This window comes from Diaporthe amygdali (assembly GCF_026229845.1).
Source record: "Diaporthe amygdali strain CAA958 chromosome Unknown NODE_53_length_281289_cov_64_976018, whole genome shotgun sequence".
Taxonomy (NCBI): Eukaryota; Fungi; Ascomycota; class Sordariomycetes; order Diaporthales; family Diaporthaceae; genus Diaporthe; species Diaporthe amygdali.
The window spans coordinates 113,963-137,015 of record NW_026517073.1 but is presented as its reverse complement, the minus strand read 5'-3'; the positions used below and the strand labels follow the sequence as shown (position 1 = coordinate 137,015).

At 54.5% G+C, this 23,053-nt stretch overlaps 7 protein-coding genes across 7 annotated transcripts; 3 read left to right on the top strand and 4 right to left on the bottom strand.

Moving 5' to 3' along the window:
* Positions 1-3,968: 3,968 nt before the first annotated feature.
* J7T55_014956 (fatty acid transporter protein) lies at positions 3,969-7,023 on the bottom strand (the record flags this gene model as incomplete). The annotated part of the gene is made up of 6 exons (XM_053135275.1): positions 3,969-4,095; positions 4,732-4,959; positions 5,066-5,895; positions 5,980-6,662; positions 6,791-6,922; positions 7,014-7,023. The coding sequence occupies 6 exons, from the start codon at positions 7,021-7,023 to the stop codon at positions 3,969-3,971; spliced, it is 2,010 nt and encodes a 669-aa protein (XP_052987043.1).
* A 1,776-nt stretch (positions 7,024-8,799) lies between these two features.
* On the top strand, positions 8,800-9,729 carry J7T55_014955 (40s ribosomal protein s19; the record flags this gene model as incomplete). Its single annotated transcript, XM_053135274.1, has 4 exons — positions 8,800-8,832; positions 9,157-9,220; positions 9,298-9,603; positions 9,677-9,729. The coding sequence occupies 4 exons, from the start codon at positions 8,800-8,802 to the stop codon at positions 9,727-9,729; spliced, it is 456 nt and encodes a 151-aa protein (XP_052987042.1).
* Positions 9,730-10,344: 615 nt separating this feature from the next.
* On the bottom strand, positions 10,345-12,032 carry J7T55_014954 (mitochondrial inheritance component mdm10; the record flags this gene model as incomplete). The annotated part of the gene is made up of 2 exons (XM_053135273.1): positions 10,345-11,898; positions 11,961-12,032. 2 exons carry the CDS (start codon positions 12,030-12,032, stop codon positions 10,345-10,347), a joined length of 1,626 nt encoding a protein of 541 aa, XP_052987041.1.
* A 560-nt stretch (positions 12,033-12,592) lies between these two features.
* On the bottom strand, positions 12,593-12,994 carry J7T55_014953 (uncharacterized protein; the record flags this gene model as incomplete). The annotated part of the gene is made up of 2 exons (XM_053135272.1): positions 12,593-12,701; positions 12,792-12,994. The coding sequence occupies 2 exons, from the start codon at positions 12,992-12,994 to the stop codon at positions 12,593-12,595; spliced, it is 312 nt and encodes a 103-aa protein (XP_052987040.1).
* Positions 12,995-14,046: 1,052 nt separating this feature from the next.
* On the top strand, positions 14,047-15,156 carry J7T55_014952 (uncharacterized protein; the record flags this gene model as incomplete). The annotated part of the gene is made up of 4 exons (XM_053135271.1): positions 14,047-14,150; positions 14,204-14,472; positions 14,529-14,743; positions 14,812-15,156. 4 exons carry the CDS (start codon positions 14,047-14,049, stop codon positions 15,154-15,156), a joined length of 933 nt encoding a protein of 310 aa, XP_052987039.1.
* Positions 15,157-15,912: 756 nt separating this feature from the next.
* J7T55_014951 (nucleoside) lies at positions 15,913-20,950 on the bottom strand (the record flags this gene model as incomplete). The annotated part of the gene is made up of 9 exons (XM_053135270.1): positions 15,913-16,671; positions 16,730-16,903; positions 16,986-17,042; positions 17,096-17,959; positions 18,112-18,141; positions 18,316-18,408; positions 18,518-18,575; positions 19,317-20,021; positions 20,112-20,950. 9 exons carry the CDS (start codon positions 20,948-20,950, stop codon positions 15,913-15,915), a joined length of 3,579 nt encoding a protein of 1,192 aa, XP_052987038.1.
* Positions 20,951-22,002: 1,052 nt separating this feature from the next.
* On the top strand, positions 22,003-22,770 carry J7T55_014950 (uncharacterized protein; the record flags this gene model as incomplete). The annotated part of the gene is made up of 1 exon (XM_053135269.1): positions 22,003-22,770. The coding sequence occupies one exon, from the start codon at positions 22,003-22,005 to the stop codon at positions 22,768-22,770; it is 768 nt and encodes a 255-aa protein (XP_052987037.1).
* Between the last annotated feature and the right edge of the window lie 283 nt (positions 22,771-23,053).

Sequence of the window (23,053 nt, the reverse complement as noted above, 5' to 3'; positions counted from 1 at the left end):
TGGGGCGAGGCGCTGTGGCTGGTGCCTTGCCCGGGATGATGGATGGTGGATGATGGGTGATGGATCGATCGCGTCTGTCGTCTGTCGTCTGTTTGTCGGTTGTCGTCTATGTCTCTCCTTCACACCACCTTGCCATTTTCTTGCAGTCGCAGGGCGCGGGTGGTGGGGTCCCCACTTTCCTGACCAGGTCTTGTGCAGTCCAGGCAGTCGATGTGGTACAGTAAGAGGCTAGGGCGAGTGAGCAAGACAGCACCAACTCATCTCATCATGCATGACTGACGGACTGCCAGACAGGCTGTCGACCATCCATCGTGGATTCATCATCTCGCAATTTCAGGTTATTTGGCGGGGACTCGCTCCTCCGACGGCCTGCCCACGGCCTGCTCTCGCCCGCTCACTCCTGCTCACGGCCTGCTCATCGCCTGATGACTCTTAACCCACCGCCAGAGATCGTCACATTTCACCTGGATAAGCTTTCTACTCCCACCGGTTCCACGGAGTTATTGTTTGTTGTCCTGGAGTGTGTTGCCCCAACAAGCAAAACATGCAAGACAAGACAAAGCTGCAATGTCACCGAAGCATCCGGGCCACTCTTCCAGCCCGCCCGCGCTTTACCCTCTACCCTCCCTGAAGCCTCCCCTCCCTCTCGATAATAACCAACCATCCCATCTTGTAAACGTCCTATCCCCGGCTTGTCTCGCCGTGCATCTGTCTTTAATAATTTTCCTGTCACCTGCTGGGCGCGCCGTCAGCACTACCCGATCCCGTCACTCAAGCTTTTTTCCAGGGCCCCAGAGAGCTGCTTGGTAATTCATCCGGCCCTCTGGATCTTGGGACCGACCGACCGAGTCTCTTGGCCTGCTTTCTCGCACTCCACATCCGCCTTATTGCCGACCAGAACCCTTGTTTCTTGTTTGCCTTTCGGGCCCGCCTCGAGGATCCACCCCCGAAACCACGATCGACGTCGCCCCCGAAATCTGCCGGCCTTTGTCAACAACCCCATCTGCCGACCACTGCTCACAGACTGCTCACAGCTCGCTGCGACCCTGTGACGCTCGTCTGAACCCTTGGCCCTGCCTCTGTGACTCTGTCACTCAGTCTGAGCAACTCAAACCATCTCAGTAGCATTCACTCATTTGGGCATTCGAGCCAATGGTCCCCGCCGTTTTCGGGATGCTGCTTGCTTGGTCGCTTCTTCCGGGTCGGCGCCGCTCCCAATGCAGCTCCACTCCCTCCCTTCCCTGACCCTCGCCGTCCATTCCGGGTTTCGCCCTGTCTAATAGACTTTTTCTCTGGGGTTGCGGCACCTGCTGGCCATGACAGTCCGATGACGGCATTACCCACTCGAGACTGTGACCAGGTACATGGGACGATCGCCACGCCACGCCACGCCACGCTCAGAGCCTGGCCCAGTCTGCCCTGGCCAGCTCGGGGAATTCTGCCCGGATGGGGAAATCCTATTTGCTTTTCGTTTTCGCAGCGCTCGACGCATTTGGGCCAGACAATCTCTCTGGGAACCCTTGCTGCTAAGTTGTCGTTTTCACCGTCCAACAACGGCCCGGAGGTTAATTCAACCAAAAAACCCTGGCCATTGGCGGACGAGGCATCGTATCATCGGCCGGCCACAGCAAACTCAATTTGCACTGCTATCACAAAGCAGGCGCGCGCTTCTCGGTCGCCATTCATGGTCGTGTCGAGTCTTCAGACCCTTTACGGTGTCTTGAGAAGGCTAGATCCGCCTCCGAAGGGTCCAAAAGAGGCATCTGACATCTGCAAGTAGAGTCGACGTCGTTCAAACAGGCGGCTTGCTTACTCGCACACGCATGCGGCTCAACCAAGACATCCTTCTATTTTGGGATTTAAGCTTTCTCACCAGCCAATCCCCCAATGAAAGACCCGTGACCCCCTTGGTGGTATAATGTGAGTGTGTGCCCAGGCCTAGGCCCAGCCAGAGCCCAGACACCACCTCCGCAGACCTCGCGGCTGGGGTCTGGCTGGGGTCTGGCTGGCGGCAGCAGCTTGCTCCTGGCACAATGTATACGCACGGTAGGTAGGCACAGCACCTTCACGTGAACGGCACTTGTCCAAACACGCCACCCGGGCGAGACTACAATCTTTCCTTCTACCTCAGCCGGTAGTTCATCCTGTGACACGGGGTGACGGGAATCTACGAGACTCCATCTTGCATAAACAATAAGAGACTCAGCTTTTGCGAGGTCTGTTTGCGTTGGGACTGTCTTTGAGTTTGTCAATTTCCTCGCCTCGACCGGTGAGAGTCAACCTTCGGGTGTGCCCAATCACAAAATCACAGGGGACTCTTCTCTTGCTGCGTGTGTATCTGCTCGGTGTTGCACATACTTGGTTCAAAAATGTAATGACCTCGTAACTTGTCTGCCCGGTTCAGGGGCCCCAAAGCCTCAAAAATTTATTCAGAGCTGACTCGGTCAGAGCATCGCTGTGTAGCTATTGCGACACGCCGCTTACAATACTCCTTTCTCGGCCGAGCCAGGACACAGACAGACAGACACAAACTCAGGCAGACAGGAAACTTCACTCGCCCACACAACTCATGCCTACTCACGCCATGAGCAGAGGCTGTGCCTTGCACAAATCCAGTCTCCGCACATGCACATGCACATGCACATGTTACACGTAGCATGTCGTCTCTTCTTCTCTTCTTCGGACTCCTCAACGGCATGAAGGTTGACGGGACCTGCCGCCCCCTTCTTAAACTCAATTCAACTCACCGCTTAGATATCAAGAAGGGAAAAACCAATACCCCATTCATCTTTTTTCTTTTCTCAAATAGAGTTCCCCATTTTTGCGGCAAGCATGCAGTAGCGCCCGTTGCACGTTTTGGAAGGGATGGGCTGATGGAGATCTCGCGTGCGTGCGTATGTCTGTGGGTAGGGTTGTGTGTGTGGGTGAGTGGGCGGCTGAAGGCTCCATTGACTACGTCCTCAAGGAAGCTGTGAGCGAGAGGTACTTCTTGGTGACCTGGTATGATGTACCTGTATCTCACCACCGCCACTCGCTCGACGCCGGTTGCTCGGCAGTTGGCCCCCAATATATTCTCCGAAGGGTCCCTGAAGAGCTCCGGCATTAGATCTGACTGGGCAAGCTTTTCGGAACTTGACTTGAGTACTGTACGTATCGACTCCCCTTCGCCCCCTTCCGTCTAAGCTGGCCTGCATGGATAATCTTAGTGCCATGTGGGTGCCTACGCGTATAGGAGTGTGATACATGCCCCCCTCCCTCATGGTATCTGAAAGAGTTCTTCACCTTTTTGGGCAGCCTATTCTCTGGATGTACCTTTGCTCTAACACACGAGCGTGTCGAGTCGTGGACGGTACATTGATCGGGTCTGAGGGAATACAAGAGGTCTTTTCCAAGAGGAAGTCAGGAGATTACCCAATCCGCCTGGGGGTTGCTCGGCATCTATGCATACGTAAGACTTCTACATATTCCCGACCTCTGCCTCTCCTTTTCAAACCTACTGCGAGACACGACATGGAAATTGCACATGACGGGACTTATCCCTCGGGCCAGAGACAGTTTCTTGAACACACACACATGGACACCCATGTGGGCCAATGCTACCCCCAAGGTTCTGTCTGCAACGTCCGCACCAGATAGATAGGCAAATGTGCTTTCCCTTCTTGCCTCGCACGGCCAACCAACCGAGTCAAAGAAGCGGATACGGGAACAACACCGGCAATGTCGCTGGGGAAGTTATCCCAGCCCTGTGGGATGACACAAATCGGGGAATTCAGTCCATAGCAGTCGGATAGGTCCATCTCGGCGGCAACTGCCTCACGTATGAAACTAACTGGGCTGGGCTGTGCTGCGCTCTTACGTTCCCCCATCGCGGTCCGAAAATGTCATCAAGTAAAGGTGAGGACTGCTCATCGGAGGGATGATTAGGGTGATGTACGCGGCGAGTTCGTGACCAGTGAGGCACCCGGTCTTTATAGCGTGTTGATATCCGTGGTGGCGGAGCCCAGTATCAGAAGCCGTTCCTGTCTCTCAGGACCTGCCAGCTGCGCCGAGGTGAGCTTCAGATGGCTCATCGTGGTTTGCCTTGCGCCAGTGTACCTATGTACGAGTTGTCATTGAGTACTCATTCGTGTCTGCTGCTCACCATATATTCCTATCCTAAGCATGGAGAGCTGGCCACTGGAAGCGATGCTGATTTTCTTACCCGGGCTATCAGGTATGCAAACTACACACAAACACACACACACACACACACACACACATTTAGACTACAGGACTACACGCTGATGCACAAAGGAAAGCATAAGATCACACCGCTTCACGTCAACACCAATGGTGCGATAGGAGATAGAAATAGAATCTAAAACGCCTGGGCTATGCTGGTCTGTCATTAAAGAGGTAGCGAGACATTACGACGGGCTTTCGTCTATTATTCCTCGGTTGGCCCTTTCTCTCCTCATCTTCATCTCACCCATCATCCCAGCTGCAAGTTGGTCTTCACGCAGGCCTGCACATGACGCGCCAGAAAGCAAGGGAAACCCCAGGGCCCGCGCAAGACCAACTCACACCGCGCGTCGCCACCCCACGCTGCTGCGACTGCAACCACACAAGCGGAAGATGCGATAGCGACGCCACGGGGGGCCCCCTTTCCCCGCGAGATAAGCCTCAGCGCGACGTGGCACGCACTCACGCGCATGCACGCACGCATGAGCGGGCTATTCCTAGTCCACTCACAGCCTGGCCCTGCCCTGGGATAAGCCGTCCCAGTCGGCGCGGGTAAAGGGCACGTAGGTGTCGCCACGGGCCCAGTAGATGGCGTCGCCGCTCGACACCTTGTCCGGGTCGACGCCCTCGGCCTTGAGCGGCACCTTGTTCTGCTTGTGGTTGCCGGTGCTGAGGGGCTCCGAGACGAGGCGGATGAAGATTGGCACGGCGTACTTGGGGAGGTTGGCGCGGGCGTGTCTGTGTCTGCGATTAGAATCGATTCACTCCCTCTGGGGAATACAGGGTCGCAAAAGCCTCGACAGGCTCATCGGGGGAAAGGGGGGAGAGTCAAGGGAGAACCCACCTCAAAAAATCCGCATAGTCAAAGTTTTCCCGCCTCGACTCCTCAATCAGCAGCGCCACGGCACCAGCGCGCCCCTCGTGACCGGGGAGTTGCACTCCGTATACGACGGCCTCGATGACGCCGCCGCCGTAACCGCCGAGCACGTCGCTCACCTCGGCGGTGCTGACGTTCTCGCCCTTCCAGCGGAACGTGTCGCCGAGGCGGTCGCAGAAGAACCAGCGACCGTCAGAGTCGCGTCGCAGGGCGTCACCGGTGCGGAAGTAGGCATCGCCCTTCTTAAACACGTCGCGGGCGATCTTGGCGTTGGTGGCGCCCTCGTTGTCCCAGTAGCCGCGGAACGTGCGCCCCGGCAGCTTGCTCTGGTAGTCGAGGCGAACGAGGATCTCGCCGCCCTGGTCGAAGGGGACGCGCGCCGCAAAGCCCGTCTCCGGGTCGCGCAGCAGCTCGCCCGTCTCCGGGTCCGTGGCGGCGGGCACGTACATGCCCGAGAAGAGGGCGCGCAGCAGCAGGCCGTGCACGCCGAGCGACTTGGCCGTGAAGTCGCCCCGGCTCGAGTTGTCGAGCCCGAACATGAGCTCCGTCGAGTTGAAGAACTCGTGGATCGTGTCGATGCCGAACCGGTCCCGGAACGGGATCCACACGTCGCCGCGCAGCCCGTTGCCCAGGATCGTGTGCACGTTGTGGGCGCGGTCCAGCGGCGACGGCGGCTGCGCGAGGAGGTACCGCAGGGCCTCGCCCACGTAGATGAAGAATGTTGCGCGCGAGGCGCGGATGTCGGCCCAGAAGGTGCTCGTGCTGAATTTAGGGGCGATGCATAGGGTGTCGCGGGTCTGGGGTGGTGAGTATGGGTGTCAGTTGGAGGAGGAGGCCAGGCTAATTGGAGGTGGGGGTCATTTCCTGCCTAATATACTCACCAAGAGTTGCAATATGGCATGAAGGCCGCCTGTCATGTGGTAGAAGGGCATGCAGTTGTAGCACCTCTGATTGGCAACGGGAAGCTCACCGAACCCGCGCCGCTTTACCGTCGCCGACAGGAAGGCAACGGCCATAGGGAACGTGATGGCTTTCGGCAGCCCCGTGGTACCGCTCGTATATGCCAGGGCCAGCGGCGCATCCACACTGACATTCTTGCGGAGCTCGTCACTGGGCCGTAGGGGCTGCATGCCGAGGACTTGCTCGCGCGCCTCGCCCAGCTTGCAGATGCGGTGGCCGCCGGCCTCTAGGTCGCCGCGCACGGCATCCAACCGACCCATCAGGTCGTCGTCACCGTCAGCGAGGATGAGCTTGACCTTCGCGATCTCGATGGAGTGGATCAGGGCCTTGGCGGCAAGGTTGGTGTTGACCAGCGCAGGGGCGGCGCCAATGGCTAGGAGCCCGAACCAGGCGCAGACCATATCCGGGGAGTTGACCATCAGGAGGGCGACGAGGCCGCCTGGCTGGACGCCCTGAGCGAGGAACCATTGCGCATATTGGTTGACGCGGGCGTAAGTCTGGTTATAGGTGAGGCACTCGCCGTGGGACCATATGGCCTCTGAGTCGCCTTTTTCCTTGACTGCGTCTTCGAAAAAGTAGTAAATCGAGAGTCGATTCTTGGAGGCTGTAATCTGATATTAGTCAAGACCAGCAAGTCTTTAATTGGTGTGGTATATGAGAAGGGATTAGGCCGGGGGGGGGGGGGGTGGCCGCTGTTCATCTGAAGCCAGGAGCCCCCGTTGAAATCCTCACCGGTTTTCGTTAACGCTGCGAAGGCTGCTCTACGGCCTAAGAGAAAGTTAAGATCCTGGCCAATGGAGAAGCGAGCATTAAGGTAGGCAAGGCCGGCCAAAGCAGCAGCAGCTTGGCCCACCACGGTAGGGACTGTAGGTTTCGGTGGCATCAGTAGGGCTGTTCAAGAGCATATAGGAAACGCGGTGTCTAAGAGGGCTTGAGAATATATATAGAGACTCACCCAAAGACATAGCTGCGCTTTTGTACCAACCAAGCTCCTCTCCTTGGTCTTATCTGGCCAGAAGGGGGGAAGGCGTGCCTGATTCGAGGTCGACTTGGCAGGTAGCGACGACGCAGGTTGGCCAGGCGTAGCGGTCCAGGCAAAACTTTAAAGACAACTCAGACGATGAAGATATTGTTTGTTGTTGAAGTCTCAAACAGCTTCACTGCAGGGCTTCAGGCTAGCAAGCCCCAGTAGAAACAAAAGTGAAGGAGGATCAAAGCAGGTTTCGTTCAGATTCTGGATCCGTCTTCACAGTTGGGCATGACAAGTCCGGCACAGTCCATTCATTCACCTCGTCTGGTCACCCTTGCAAATATACCACCCAGTTGGGTCCAAGCGCCTGTAATGGAGATATGCTTAGGTTGAAGCCAGATGAGCTGGCATATAGGCACAACGGGAAGAGATAGCACAGAATCGTGGTGAGGATACATGGTGCCTATCATTCTCCCTCGTGTGTTTCATTCATCCACGGGCCGTGGGCACTTCAACAGGTCGGCCCTGCAGCTGGCGGCAGCTAGGATGGATTGAGAAGGCAGCCGAGGCTCGCAGGGCCAGATTCCTAGACGGGACAAGTGGAGAACAGGAATGGGCTCCGCTTGGTGGACGGGCAGGGTGGTTTGATGCCATGTGGTTTCATTGAATGCACCCTTGAGCCTGCATGCAGTCAGGGCTGGGAAGAAGTGGGACATGATGAGATGGAGGGAAGGGAGCAGGGACTCTTTTTCTGTCTGTGTCGTCGATATTCAATCCTCAGCACCAACAGCATACAGTCTTTACGCCGTAGATGAGGAGATTGAGGATAATGAGATGTGACTGAGGTGGTCAGTGGCCATGTGCAATGGAGAAAGCATCTGCATGTTTCACAGGAAACGGTATTAAAATCCAAATCATACAGTATATATGAACACAGGGATGGGGTTGATACGAGAAACAAGGCAGAAGAAGACGAGGCAGAGAGGGATGACTGATGTGAATCTGCATGACCATTCTTGCAGAAGCTGTGACTCGCAACTGGAACTGGACAAAAAGGGATTGATTGAGTGAGTGACTGCCTGACTGCCTGACTGCTCAACACAGCAGACAGAACATATCACAACTTAGCTAGCAGCGTAGACGGTGAGTCCATAAGAAGAATTGTTTCGTAGACCAGCAGCTCCGTCGAGGATGGGATTCGCCGTTGGACATCCCAACATTTCTGCAGGTTCTGTGCAGGATCTGTGCAGATTCTGTGCCGCAACCATAATTCTGCAGAGGTGACTGGGTGAGGGAGAGGAGGCAAAGTCGTGTTGAACAGCAATGCAATGGCCAAATGGGTCTCTGCTTGCGAAGTGGTCAAATCCGATTGATTGACGTTACATGCCGAGGTTCCGCACCACACGGGCCGCTAGTGGGCTGGGCACTGGGCACTGGGCACTAGGCACTAGGCACTAGCCAGGACTTAAAAGTCCACGTAAAAGTCCACGGCAAAGTCCATGGCAGCTGGCTGCCAGCTGTTGAGACTTATCTGGACTGGTTGGCCCGTGCACGCTGCCCACACCAAGGGATCAATTTTCGAAATTCTGCCAGCCCAGAGTGGAGCTAGCGCCAGCACAACCCCAGTTTCTGCCATTTGGATTTTGACTTCGACGTCTGGCCTGCGTGAAATCTTCTCATCCTCAACCTCAACCTTCGACAGCTAAACCCCGACGACCACCCTCTTTCCTCACGTCAATCTCTCCCAGGAAAATCCATCAAATCAATCAAAATGGGTGGCGGTATCTCTGTTCGCGATGTTGATGTAGGTGTCCCAACTCTTCCAGTCTGACTATCCCGCACGACCTGCAAGACGGAACAAAAAGACGACCACACATGGGCACGACAATCACGACGATCACGGCCAGGAACCACAATCAACCGACACCCGACCGCACCCCATAGCATAGCCATTGCTTCGAGAGCGTTATGAATCGCTCATTCGACTTTGCGCATACAAATATGGAAGGGCATCGGGTCGAGGCACAAACATGAAAGAAACATACAAACACCGTGGAGCAGGCGTGAGGGGGTCGAAAGACCTCTGAAGACGGAATATTTGCTGATGGTGTTTTGTTTTGATCTGCAGTCGCACAAGTTCATCAACGCCTACGCTGCGTTCCTGAAGCGTCAGGGCAAGCTGGCCATTCCTGGTATGTGACAGTTACTCTCACCAATTCTTTCTGTCCGCTTGTTGGACCTCTCGGCTAACCACAAACTCATCATCCAGGTTGGGTTGACACTGTCAAGACCGGCCCCGCCAAGGAGATGCCTCCCCAGGACATCGACTGGTTCTACGTCCGTGCCGCCGCTGTCGCCCGCGCCGTCTACCTGCGCAAGACCATCGGTGTCGGCCGCCTCCGAAAGATCCACGGAACCGCCAAGAACCGTGGTGCGCGCCCCTCCAAGCACGTCAACGCCTCCGGCTCCGTCGACCGCAAGGTCCTGCAGGCCCTTGAGAAGATCAACATTGTCGAGATCGACGAGGAGAAGGGCGGCCGCCGCATCACCCAGGCTGGCCAGCGTGATCTGGACCGTACGTTCCTCCTTGCTCCGATCAAAAATGATACAACCTCTTTGAACCTGCATGCTAACTTGTTATCCAATAGGCATTGCTGCCCAGACTGCTGAGGCCGAGGAGGAGGAGGAGGATGACGAGTAAACTGTCGGCCCCTAGGCATGACGGTGGCGTCGGGGTTGGACTTTTTCACTACGGATTGCTTGGTCTTAGGCGTCAAAAACAGATCGGAATGGAATGATCTGATCACGGAATTTGTCACGGGATTTGGGAAATGATACCACGTCAACATGACTGACCCGCCGCCTTTTGTTGCCGGTGAAATGCTATCGCAGAGATCAAATCCAAGTTTGCCTGTCCAGCCCAACACGATACAGTCCGTGAGCGGTGACGATGCTACACACAATGGTCTGCGCTCGGTGACCGTGATATTTGTGTTATATATGTGGCGCCCTCTAGCCATACACATTCAGTATATGCTACCTTCCAAGACGGGCATAGATGACTGGTACCGAACCACCAGACGCTCCCAGAAGCCCCGTGTCGGCTCGTCTCAGAGGCTCCGGACCTCGTCATGTTCACTTCTATAGCCATATCAATGTCTGCCTATCCACTGTTATCACAGCAATAGATGCTTTCCCTCTCCCTGTAGAGAAGTATATACAACACGAGGGTTGTCCCCTCTCTCATTTGTCCATAGCTCCCCAGAGGTCTGAGCCCTCTCATCCCTCCCCCCCCCCCAAACCCGCATTCATGGACTCACGAAGAGAACTGCACGGCCAGCCCGACGCCCTGGAACGGCGCGTCCAGCCTCCGCAGGTCGATGTCCGTGCCCAGGCTGAACAGCAGAGACTTGTACCGGCCCTCGTACATGAGCCCGACCCGCATATGCTGGTCGCAGCGGCACTTGACCACGCCGGCGGGGGAGTCTTCCGCGTCGCTGTTGTCCCACTCGCCCTCCCCAAACGCTGACAGTTCTTCCAGGCCTGTGGCGGCGAGCTTGGCCCCCGTGGAGGGATCGTAGACAACTGTTGCTGTACTTCTATCATCGTCGCCGTCAAGCCGCCACTCCAGCTTCGCCTGGAAGCTTCGCTGATTTGTGGCTTGTTTCGCCATTGGCACCGCGTCTGTCGTTGAGGTCGCCGCGGCCGCCTTGATCTGGTTGTTGTTTGCGTTCCTCGTGTGCATCGCCTCGGCGAGGCTTGGATCGACTTCCTGGTCCAGCCCTGTCCTGGCAGCGAGGACCGCCTCCGCCTCTTGCGGCGGAGCAGCGTCTCTCAAGGCACCCTCGATCGGCGCATCCGCCGATACCACGCGCCCGTCACCGCCTTGCCCAGAGGCAGATCCGCCCGACGGCGGCGCCCCTCCCCTCCTCGACCGCCCGGCCCGCCACAGCTCGACGCCGACGGCCCACTCGCTCTCGTAGCTGTAGACGTTGAAGCCGAACTGGCTGGCGAGCGTGCAGCCGCGGCCGGCCATGACGGCGTAGGTGGCGCTGAAGTGGCCCAGCAGGTTGAATGTCAGCGCCGCAGTCAGCGGCGTCCCCGTGTGCGTCGGCAGCGTCTGGAACCGCCCGCCCAGGCTGAGCCCGCCCGACTTGTTGAGCAGGCCGTAGTAGATCTCGCCGCCGACGCTGAAGCGCCCGTTGATGCGCTCCTTGTCGGCGTGGTTGTTGTTGTTGTTATTGGTGGTGTCCGAGGAGGGTGAGTGTGTTGCCGTGATGGGGATGGCTGTGCTCGGTTGTGATGATGCTGCTGCCGCCGCTCCAGAGAACGATTCCGTGCCGCTGATAGATGCCGGCGCCGGACCCGGCGGATTCGTCGCGTTCCAGAGCCCCCGTAAGCCCAACACGCCCCCGTCTGACGAAGCGAGGGTTTCCACGCCAAAGCGCCCCGCGGGATCATCCCATGAAGCCAGGGCTAGCGCCGTGCCACCGTGCCGAAGGGTCTCCTGGCTGACGGCGCGGATGGTCAGGTTGACCTGGCGGGTGACGCGCGTGGCGAGCAGGGCCTCCAGCCTGCTTTGAGGTAGGTACAGGCGGCCGTAGACGAGGCCATGGCCAACCGCATGGTGGGCGGCGGTGGTGGACAGGGAGCGATAGCTGCGCAGGAGGTTGGGCAGCGGGATGCGGTCGGAGCTGGTGGTGGTGTCAGTGGGGAGGGTGGAGTAGAGGTACGAGACCCAGCCGTCCTTAATGCCTATGCTGTAGGAGGTGCCGAACTTGGGCCGCACGAAGGACGACAGGGTTATCCTGCTGCCCGTGGGCGTGGGAAAATGCAGCAGGGAGCGGGATGTGAGGTCGAGGTTGGAGTACTGCAGCATGGGTCAGCGATGTGCCTGAGAGCTGCTTGGGAGGAGATGGTTATGTGCATTACGCTGTTGTCATATGTGTTACCTCCGCTGGCTGTGATGAAGGCCTCTTGGAGGTAGTCTATGAAGTCGCGCATCTTGTGTGGTGCTCAGGGCCATCTGACCCAAGTCCAGCTGGGTGGGATGAGACAAGATGTTAGTTGTCCTCGGAGGGGCGAGGGCGAGGGCTCAACAGCCCTCGCGACGGCAAACGGTGCAGCGTCGGGGCGACGACCTGCGACCTGACAGATAAAGGTCACAAAGCATGAGAAATATATATTGTCTCTTATGTGCGGAGCCCCAATGCTGCTGGCCATCAGATGCTCAACGTGAGAAAGCGATGAGATTTCGACTCTCATGCCGAGCTGATCTCATGCCATCACTGCCGTGTGGGTGAGCTCTGAGGTCTGTGCATCCGACCAGCTCGTGAACCCTATCCCTCGTCAATAGGCAAGGCTAACTTCGTTACATTTTTATATGTGCAATTACTCCCTATGCATATTGGTCGACCCATGATTTCAAAGAAGTCGTGGACCATATTTCTTTTCTCTCTCGAGATCAGAAAACATGTATATTCAGAGCTCTATACTGCAGCATAGCTACCGGTACAGACTCACATTGTTGCGCCAAATTTCATATCCAAATCCCTGGCAGGAAATCATTTGTGCCTGACAAGATGCTTCGTCTCAATGACTTCCCCGTTCTTGTCAAGAGCGAAAGCCGTATAATGCACGCGCTTGTCCTTCTCACTCTGATGCTCTGATTCCCTGTTTTGCGCCCAGTTAGAAAAGCCTATCGAAGTGGGTTTGAGCATCAAAGTAACTGTCAAAAGAAATGGATCCAGATAACAAGCTTACTTCATAGCAACCTTCGTCGTTTCCGGGCTGAAAGTATCCATATTTTCTTGGACAACCTCCGTGAAGTCCTGTTTGACTGATGAAGAAGGAAAATCCGAAGGGCGGACCCAAGCCGTTGTTTTGTCGACATATTCGATAGTTAATGTTCGACCGCCCTTTGAGACGTTCTTGATGAGCTGGCTGGAAACGTATCTTGCGGCCATTTTCGAATTCTTAGAGTATAGCGACAAGATTCGAGGGATACGGGATGCAAAAGCAACGAGAGGAGCAAGTCGAAATTGCAAGTTGAAAATAATAGAGATATTGTCTTCACATCAGAAAGAATATTAGCCACTGTCTGTACTCAACGAGCTGCAGACAGGTTATTCATACCTGTTCAGGCAACAAGCAGGAGCCAGATCATGGGCACAAGCGATCACAATTAGCATGGCGGCAGCAGGAAACATTCAAGGTCCTAAGAGGATGATGTGACGCTATTCATGTGTGCGCTGGGCATTTTACGCCCACTCTCAGCTGCCAGTGATGTTGGCTGTTGGCACTTTCACTGAGGCTGATTCATATTCATCAGCTCTTGTGTCGCATGACAAGGCATGGATCACAGAGTTGCTGGGCATTGCGGACTGTTCACTCCGTTCTCGATCTCATTCTCGCGGGCTAATGTTGGCCTTCCAGCAGCAAAACGTAAAATACTACCAACGGCCAATTTTAATATCTGGGCATGTCCTGGTTGAGAGTTATTGGTTGCGCAGGCTGTGAGAGACATTTTGCCGTTACATTCTACGCCCACGACGTCGGTCATTGCTAGACACAACTATGCATCTCCTCTAAGCCTCACTGGTAGTATGGCGCGTGGAGTGACCTCGCAGGTGTAGGTAGTCACGCGAGCAGGGTAGAATCAAGGCTGGGAACATCGTCCCTACCAGGCTAGCCAAGGTCAGTTATTCAGCAGACACCAGGAGTCACTGGCTGGAAGTGGGTCAGGTCTTGGCGCGGCAGCCAATGGAAACCGAGCCGATTGGACGCGTTGGAGCTTATCCCCATCGGAAAGTAGACCACTTTCCAATGTGTCCATCGCCTCTTCGGTGCACTTTGCATCCTCCAGGCTTTTATCATGCATCCACTACGCAATAAAAGCTGGAGGAGAGTTCTAGCCGCTGGTTTTATTGCCTCCAATACTTCACCTTCAAGCATTTCACCACGTCTCTCAGTCTTGCGGTACCATTCTTCTACTCCTCCTAAACAGCGATCACCCAAGATGGTGCAGCCGGACAGCCTCAGGGGTCAATCAGGTCGTATCTATGCGATTGAGAGGGTTCTCCAGGAGAAGGAATTTCCACCAAGTCATGTATACCTTGCGACGTATGAGTCTCCATCACTCGAAAATGCACACCTGCTAACGCTCGTACCCACAGCGCGGAAAACCAAAAGTTCGTCTTGAAGAATGTATCCAAAACTAGCTTCATTGACTACCAGGAAATTTACCGAAGTCTTGATGACTGCCCAAACCTGCGTGTCGCTTGTGATACCATACCGGATCAATCATCTTTCGTGTTCAAGTATTTCAGCGACCATCTCTTAAGTCTGGCTCAAGAGAATCCCCCATTACCTACGGTGAAACGCATCTTGAAGGATGCCCTGCGAGGGCTTGCAAAGTTACACGAGAAAGACATTGTCCATACCGGTAACCATTTTCAAGCCTTCACAAGAGCCAACGTGGACGATGTTAACACATTGCAGACATCAAGCCGAACAACATCCTCATCCAGCGGCACAACGCTGATGGCATGGAAGTCGATCAAGTACAGCTAGCTGACTTGGAAGATTCTGCCCATGTGCCGCCGGATTGCGACATAGTTGGGAAGCAAGCGGGAAACTGGATGTGGCGTAGCCCAGAAGCCCATGCATCCGGCCCTGTGAACAAGCCCTCGGACATGTTTTCTTTCGGTATTGTGGTAAGTAGCTCTACACGGATTGCTCTAATCAATTTTGACAGCCAATTCATGTGCTGATTACTCTACAGTGTATCTACGCTGTTTACAAGAGAGTCATATTTGCTGTTGGTGAGCATGAGTTGGGTGAGGGTGAGGATATCCTGGCACATGTCCTTGAACGACAGATCTCCTATTTCGCTGATAAAGAAGGGCTGGCTGGGCTGTTGAGGCATCTTGGCGACAGTCCATGGGTGGAGATTTTTGGCGTTCTCCGAGATGGCTTTAATGCCGACAATCCGCGGAAGCCATTCTCTCTATGGCAGGGTGTCGATGAGGAATTGAAAGATTTGGTTGGCGGGTTGACAAACTTTGATCCTGGGAAGAGGCTTACGGCAAGTGAAGCTCTGAATCACACTTGGTTTCGCATTGAGTGAAGTTGGGAAGGCCGCCTGGTATGGGGCATTTGAAACTTCGAGCTCAACATAGTCGAATCATCATTTCACATGAACAAGGACTCGAGTGATTCATATGAGTATGAATTAGAATCAACTAATGACCCATTTTCACCCAATACGGGCTCACAACCGAGACTCAGAAATTCCTCCTTTGAAGACCAGCATCGAAGCACACACCTTTCAAAGCGCACACCTTAAATTGGCTGCTCCTCGGTTCCAGTGTCGAATAATGCGACTTAACCATGACAGGATGGTATTGCTGTATTTCCTTAAAACGAAGAAAGCGTAAAAAGACAAAATCCACTGCAGGCATCTGATTGCCTTATTTCGCAGCTATGATCAGTAAGAGAAATGAAGGAAACAAAAACTTTTGTCGGTAAAGAACAATAACTTTTCAAGGGGAAACATAAGAAGCTCGCCACCCCCATTACTTCTCGATGGTCGGGGCTTGAGACTTGACTTCAGGCGGCGGAGGCGGTCAGTCGCGAACGATCATTACGATCTCGAGTATTTCCTTCGTCTTGCAAGACAGTATATGCGAAAGCTGCGAACCCGTGGTCGTAGTCATACACAGAGAAGGAATCCCAAGGAACAAGTCGTTTGTGTGTAAGCATGACCATCTGCATATCCCAGCCAGCCATAGCGACAGACAAGGCAGATATAGCAGATGATTTGCAGTCGAGGTCGACAAGTCGAAGCATAGGAGCCCGAGCCGGGCTTTGACTCTGCCTACTATCAGGTGTGAGCTCGGGATGTGTGCAAGTCTTCCCAGAACTTTCTGATAGCCTCGGATGCATTGGTCATGTTGTCCTCAGTTTCCCATGTGTTGTTGCCGTAAGGATAGCCCCTCCATTTAACGAGGTATGATCGCGTACTATTCTCAACTTTCGTCTCCAGAACAGTCTCCACTTCATACTCTTGGGACAAGGACGGCGAAGTAGTGTCTATGTGGTCTGCCGAACCGAGAGCAGAGACCACTCCCTCCGGATTCGGTGACACCTCGATCTCGGAGATTCCCGTAAATCGGTGATGAGATTGAGGAGTCGGCATTGCTTGGGGTTTGGAAGGTGGCGTCACATCGAAAATCGCATACCGGGAGTCACGACGGTCAGGCTCTTCATAGACGGGCGAGCCTCTCTTCGGATTGTCAGAAGGCTCTCTCAGGACCAGCTGGCGTGGAAGGCAACTGCGGCGGCTTGGTGGAGTTGATGGAGGAGCGACCATGCCGTCTTGAACCACGATTGTGTCATCCTCCTGGATCGCAGCACGAACCTGTAGATCGCACTCAATAGTGCTGTCAGTGTCCCAACCGTCGACCTCATCTTCGACGATATCCGCTTCTCCATCAGGACTAGAGCGTCTTGTCGCCTGTGTAACTTGCTTGTAGCTTCCGTCGGTTTCAGGACGAAGTTGAACCCTCTGCCCGTGTGTGTACCAATTTCGCGATACGCACCGGAAGACGAGGCCAGTCTTCTGTCTTAGCAGCTTGAGGAACTGGGATCTAAGTTAGCAATTGATTGAGACTGTTGACTGGTGAGAAATAATTACTTACATTGACACAGCTCGTGCACACGACTTTATGATCCAGGTGAATCATTGTCTCGCGTAGTTCAGACGGCAATTTGTCCAGTTGGTTTTTGAGGGAGGCGATGTTATTTACTGTGAGCGTTTTTGTGCCGAGTACATGGCCAAGTGACTTAATTAGGATGAAAACTGCCAGCTGCTTCTGTTCTCATGGTCAATTATCTGTCCCAAAGCCTCATTATAAGACCTTATAAAAGCAATGGGATTTACTGGTCAAAACATACCTCAGAGTGACAGGCAACAAAAGCCCCCTTCTTTTCAGATGGGCTACCGGGGAATCTCTAAATCATGGTCAGTATGTCAGTCGCCAATTATTCGGTAGATAACTACTGACACAATCCATCCAATGTCCCTGAAGCTCGAAGCCAAGGAGAGCTGCTACTCGCCGTACAAGCTCTGCATATTCCTTGTTGTCGAGGACGTTCTTGCCCTTCATGCCACCCCAACCAGAGACGGCAAAGATGTGGGTGCCACTTCCATCCATGGCGCGGATAAAGCCTGTGCATTTGCGTCCGATATTGCTGTTGTGTTCTGCCGTAGCGATCTGCCTGACTTCGACGAACTCCTGCTGCTTGCCATCCACAGATCGAAGAAACACGGTGCGGATGGGATCCTGCGAAGGCTGCTGCGCTCTGGATTGTTTCAAATGTACGGGAGTTTGCAATTGAGCTTGACCTTGGGCTTCACCACGAGCGTCGGCACGACCCTGGTCGTAGGCCTTGTTTCTGTCGCGCGCGAGTGCTTTCAGCACGCCGTAGATATTGCGTCGCCCAACTCCATCAGGCTTTCTTGCAGCAATGCTCTTGTACTTCCGGACCAAATCTTGGATGAGAGGTGAAATCTGCTTTACGTAGTCTAGGGTGATGTTTCCCTGGTTATCCTTCTTGCCGAGCGAGGCTCTCTTACGGACGAGGTAGAGGAAGATCTCATTGCGTCCGAACAGGGCAGCCAGCATCAATGCAGTGGCGCCGGTCGCAGTCCGCTGATCGACACCATACTCCCTGTCACTCAGGAGCTTGCGGACTTTTGCGACGTCGTTTGCCAGGACAGCAAGGTGGAGAGCCGTCAGCCCATCGAAGCTGCCCATTGATTCAGAGCTACTGGGTATGGCGCCGCTGGTACTCGTGGTGACGTCCAATTGCGCCATGATTTCTCTGCGAATTGGGAACGAGTCCCTTCCCCGCAAGGTCAGTTGCGCCTTGTGGGTGGTGATAGAGACAAGCACGCAAAGCAAGAACGCAGGACGAAGGCAGAAATTCGACGAAGTATGGCTGTAAGTAGACCAATACACAGAAATTTTCCAGAGAAGCATAATCAAAGCGACGAAAAGACTCGGCATTGGAGACTTACCAGTACCAGATTGTCGGTGTTGAGGGTGTGCTTTGGATTTTCGCTTGGTCGTGTGGAGCACAGGTCGCAAAGAAAATCCGATATGGAAGCATAGACCGTCCAAATGGCTTTAAGATGAAGTAGTCGAGGTTTTTGGGAGACCGTGAAGTTGGGAAAGGGCCCAAGGGGCGTGTGTTAGGTTGGAAGTTGCTTGATAAGACTGACGATGGAGAAAATCGCTACAGTGCAGGTCTCAAGGAAGTTGGATATCTGACGAAGAGCGTCAGGGAATACGATTGCAAAGGTGAGAACCAAGTGCTGATGGTGGATAGCAGAAACCGCACTTCAGAAAATGTTGGGAGGGAGGGAAGGGGCAAGGTTTGAGTTGGCAATGTGGATTTATCATTGGAGTGAAAGGTTGCCTTACGCAGAACAGTTCGAAAGCTATCAGGAGCATTGAGAAGTTAACGAATCCGAACGAGGCCCTCGGGGAACCATGAATGTTCGAAAAAGCGATCATACGAGGACGATTAGAACAACGTACGTACGTCTAGTGCTGAATATTTTCATTCTTGTAAAGCAGCTTTTATGTGATTTTATTTGCAAGTATTTTATAATGTACCACTAGCTCTCATCAGAAAAACTCAGGCCTGTGACTTACTCAAGCACTGTTCTTCATACTTAGCTGTATATGTTGCCTTTAAAACGACGGCTTACGGCAGTAACTCCACCAAGTGCCCCCAGAGAGCTCCTGCAATTGATTCACCTACCGTGGTCATCTATACTGAAGGTAATTGTATACAAGCCGATTGTGAAAGTCAAAGTCGACTTCCAAAAACTGTTGTGTCAAAGATCTAAACGTCGCTACCGACTGCGCTCCTCAGAGACAAGATCTTCTTTTAGCTTCAACACCCACCTTAAAAGATTCAGGTTCGGTCAGCCATCACTCTACATCTACGTTCAGGCGTGACAGAATTGATACGGCATGCAGGGGAATTGGACAGTCGGCGAACGAAAAGGGAGGACATATGGCAGGGCCAAATTACAATAGCATTCAAACCACTCTTTCGAGTAGGTTCCCTCCCACATCCGAGGTGATGTCTGAGATCTAATCCGAATTTCCATCCAGACTAGACAGACATGTACCCTGGTAGACAGTCTTCTCGCACATATCTTCGTGCAAGAAAACGCTCCTCTACCCGACGTCGATCCATCCACATGCTTACCGACCAACGTACTTCAACTCCAGCCACCGCAGAGGAACGAAGAAGACCAGAGTGAACACCAAAGTCAGCTCGTTCGCGACATCACCGCCAGCGCTCCCAATCAACTGGCCTATCGGGCCAGTAAACCAAGTCTCGACCATACCGAGGACCCAGCCGACGACGCCGATGAGGAAAGCGACCAACGCAGCAAGGCCATAGGGAAGCCTCGAAGGGTCATTCCAGGCATCAAGGTCGTAATTGTCGCAGCTACCCTTACGGAACAGGTAATGCTCACACCAGAGGATGACGAAAAATGATGTGGCCCAGTAGCCAAGCAGGGAGAGGAAGTTCTGCAGGTATGCGTTGAGATGCTCCCGGCCGCCGGCGGCGATGCCCAGTGTAACGCCGAAGAGCACGACGGTCCAGATAAAGCGGGGGATGCGGGCCAGCGGGCGCGCAAACTGCTGGACCGACAGGGCCGAAGAATACAAGTTGATACAGTTCATACCGATGCCGGCGAGCACCAGCACGACGAGGATGAACTTGGCGAACCCGCGCGGGAACAGCATGGTCTGAATCAGGAAGCCAACGCCCTGTTCCTCATAGACATCAGCCAGTTCCTGGTCGGCGCCCATGGCGGAGCCCACGCAGCAACCGAGAACCATGCCGATACAGGTAGAGATGCCGATGCCCAAGGTTGTGAGCGTGAAGACCTTGACCTTGGAACTACAGAACGAGTCAGAATTGCTGAGCCCAGCTATTGTGCAGGCGGGCACAGAGAGAGGCCAACAGTCAGCGACAAAAAGAAACACCTACGTGTTGATAGGATGCTGGACATAGTAGTCCGAAGCAATCGTGGCCCAAGAAACGGACGAGCCGTAGACAACGGCCAGCAGCGACAGCACCGCACCGGCCTTGTCGTTGCCAGTCAGAGCGCTTTTGGTAACAACATCGGAACGGGGCGCCATCTCGCCGTACATGATCATGAATAGCACAAAGAAGATCGCCCAGGCGTACTTCTGGTATTCGAGAATGGCGCGCAGACCGCAGAAGTTGAGGACGGAGCTGCAGACAGCGATGATGACGATGCCAACGATAGAGCTCAGCTTGCCGTCGGACACAGCCGACAACGCGGAGCCGGCCGTGATGCAGCCGACAGCACTCCACCCGATCTGGGAAATGACATTGAGTGCCGCCAGGATCTTGGACGGGTACCAGCCGAAGCTGTACCTCGCGATAGACATCTGGCGCAAGCCCGTGCCGGGCCCGAGGGTGGCGCACCAGCCGGCGACGGAGGCGCCGAGGAGGGTGCCGAAGATGGTGATGGGGATGGTCTGGCTCAGGTCCAGGCCAAACTCCCAGCCCAGGAAGCCGGTGGACAGGCACGACACGTTCATAGTGGCGCCGGCCCACAGCAGGGCCATAGTGGCCTGCTCGTGCCAGGACTGCGGTCTCTTGTCCTCGGGCTTCATGCGCTGAATGGCCTGCGACTCGATGCCCAGCTTGGAGTCGAGGGTGGCCTCCAGCGATAGCAGCTTGTCCAGCACGGAGCTGCCACTGCCCACGGACTGCTGCTCGCTGGGGCTGTCCTCCGAGCCGGACTCGGCGGGCTGCGAGGCCACGCGGTCGAGCCGCTTCTCCTCGTCGTAAGCCATCTTTGTGGAGGCGGGATGTGTCCGGTGTCGTCGGAGGTGGTCACTGATCTGGCTACTCAGGCGAGTGTGCTCGTCTCCCCCATCTTGGGAGGGAGGGAGAGAGAGAGGAAGAAGAGAGAAGGAGAAGAAAGAGGAAGCCGAACACGCGACAGCTGGACCCTATGTGCATTGTGAATTTTTCGCCCTCGTGTGGGCGTTGTGGAGCCGGCCCTTTAGCTGGTGCATCATCCCCCGTACGTAAAGAGCTTGTTTCCGTGGCTTTTCCATGGTTAATGCTTATCTCGAGGCCCACATTTGCGAGGGGCTAGAAGGGCTCAGGACGTTCGATAGCGCCTCGCGATGTTGCCACAACGGTTCGACCGACGCGTCCCGGCCCATACTGTGTGGGAGTGTACGAGATGGTCGGTGCCGTTGCGCATTTTGGAGCTCTCAGGTCAGGAGAGGGCCATGACTGATGGAATTTAGTCTGGGATTTTTTTCACATTGCGCTACAGAATCAGGGTTGGACCCTGATGCACAGACAAATGTCATACCACATATGCACCTCTTCCACTGCTACCAGGCAGACTATATGTCCCTTGTTCAACCTCACTGCGACAGATGATAACTTGTGAGCAATGCGCGAAATGGACGAATAAAAACAAGTCGTCCTGACCATTTCAGACTTTTCGGTGCCCATTAGCTGGACAAGATGGGGCCAACTTGTGTGTGTTGGGGTTGAGAGTTGGAGTCCTCTCACATGGCTCAAGGCAGCTGGGTCACAAGGGCTGCCGTCTTGGCCAGATGACCGGGCTCAGCAGTCACACTTTCCAACACGCCTTATCGACGTGGAGAATCAACAAAGACAGAAGAAAAGGACAGCCAGTACTATTCTCAAATCATTTTCTTCTTGACATCAACCTCGCACTACTACTCATCTGGAAGCTGTGTATAGACTCAGACACGTCTCACTTGCTGATACTACACGCTTGCATCCCGCTGAATCCAGGTAGCAACAAATCATTTACATACAAACCAATCAAGGGCTGTTTTCTCATACATAGAGCTGCAAAATGGCTCCTCAATACCCAAATATCTCTTCTCGTCGCTCGAGACCACGGCAAGCAAGGCCGCCCTTGCGACCGTCTCGCGAAAGAAGCGACGCCGCTCGACGCCTCGGACAACACGCGCTGAGGTATGCGGCGAGTAGATACCCTCAACAGCGCGAGCCACAGAGCAGTGGCAACAGAAATGGCCACAGTGAACAACGGGCAAGTCAGACAAACCAGCACAGCGAGGGTGGCTCAGGGATCGGCCAGGCCGCCATGAGCGTCCTGGTAGGCCAGCTGCTGGAGGAGGTAATGGATTACGTCGTGCGCCACAATTTCTTCAGGAGGCAGAGAACCTCATCACCTACAGCAAACAACACCACAGCCACAGCCACAGCCGCCACCCCTTCAAGATCGGCCGAGCAGCAGCCGCAGGGGCAGCCGCACTTAGAACAGTCCCACTCCCAATCCTCCTTCGAGGAGAGGCAGCGACGTCGGCGCCACAGGCGGAGCGAGGTGCTCATGACCTCGCTGGACCGGCTCTCATCCGAGCTGGAGACGACGTACGATGCCCTGATGAGGGTCAGCCATGACCCCCGCGCAGCGGAAGTTACACCGGACGATGAGCCGTTCATTGCGAATGTGGATACTCTGCGGCGGGCCATCACGCGAAGCCTAGCCAGGATAGAGTCGATCAGACACCATCACAGGGCTAGCAGGAGGGCGTCTAGGAGTGGAAGGGCTACGAGACTGGGGTCGACGATGTCTAGGGGTGGGTCTGATGTTCGGTAGCTGGTGTGATGGGTGAATTTTGACGATGTGGTTCTCGATTATGGCTTAGCCGGATAGAATTGTTTTCCTGGATACTGCACGTAGCTTATATGGTTTCAAAGCGTAAATTTATAAGGATAGAGTGGAGATTGTTTCTTGGACTACTCCTCTTATATATGAACCCTTCCGACTGACTAGATTGATGATGAACCTCTACCTGTGGAGGAGCCTTGATTTAAAGAGCTCCCATCCGCTTTTTGCATTTCGCAATACCTGTAAACTTTAGGGATGCTTGCATTTCAGC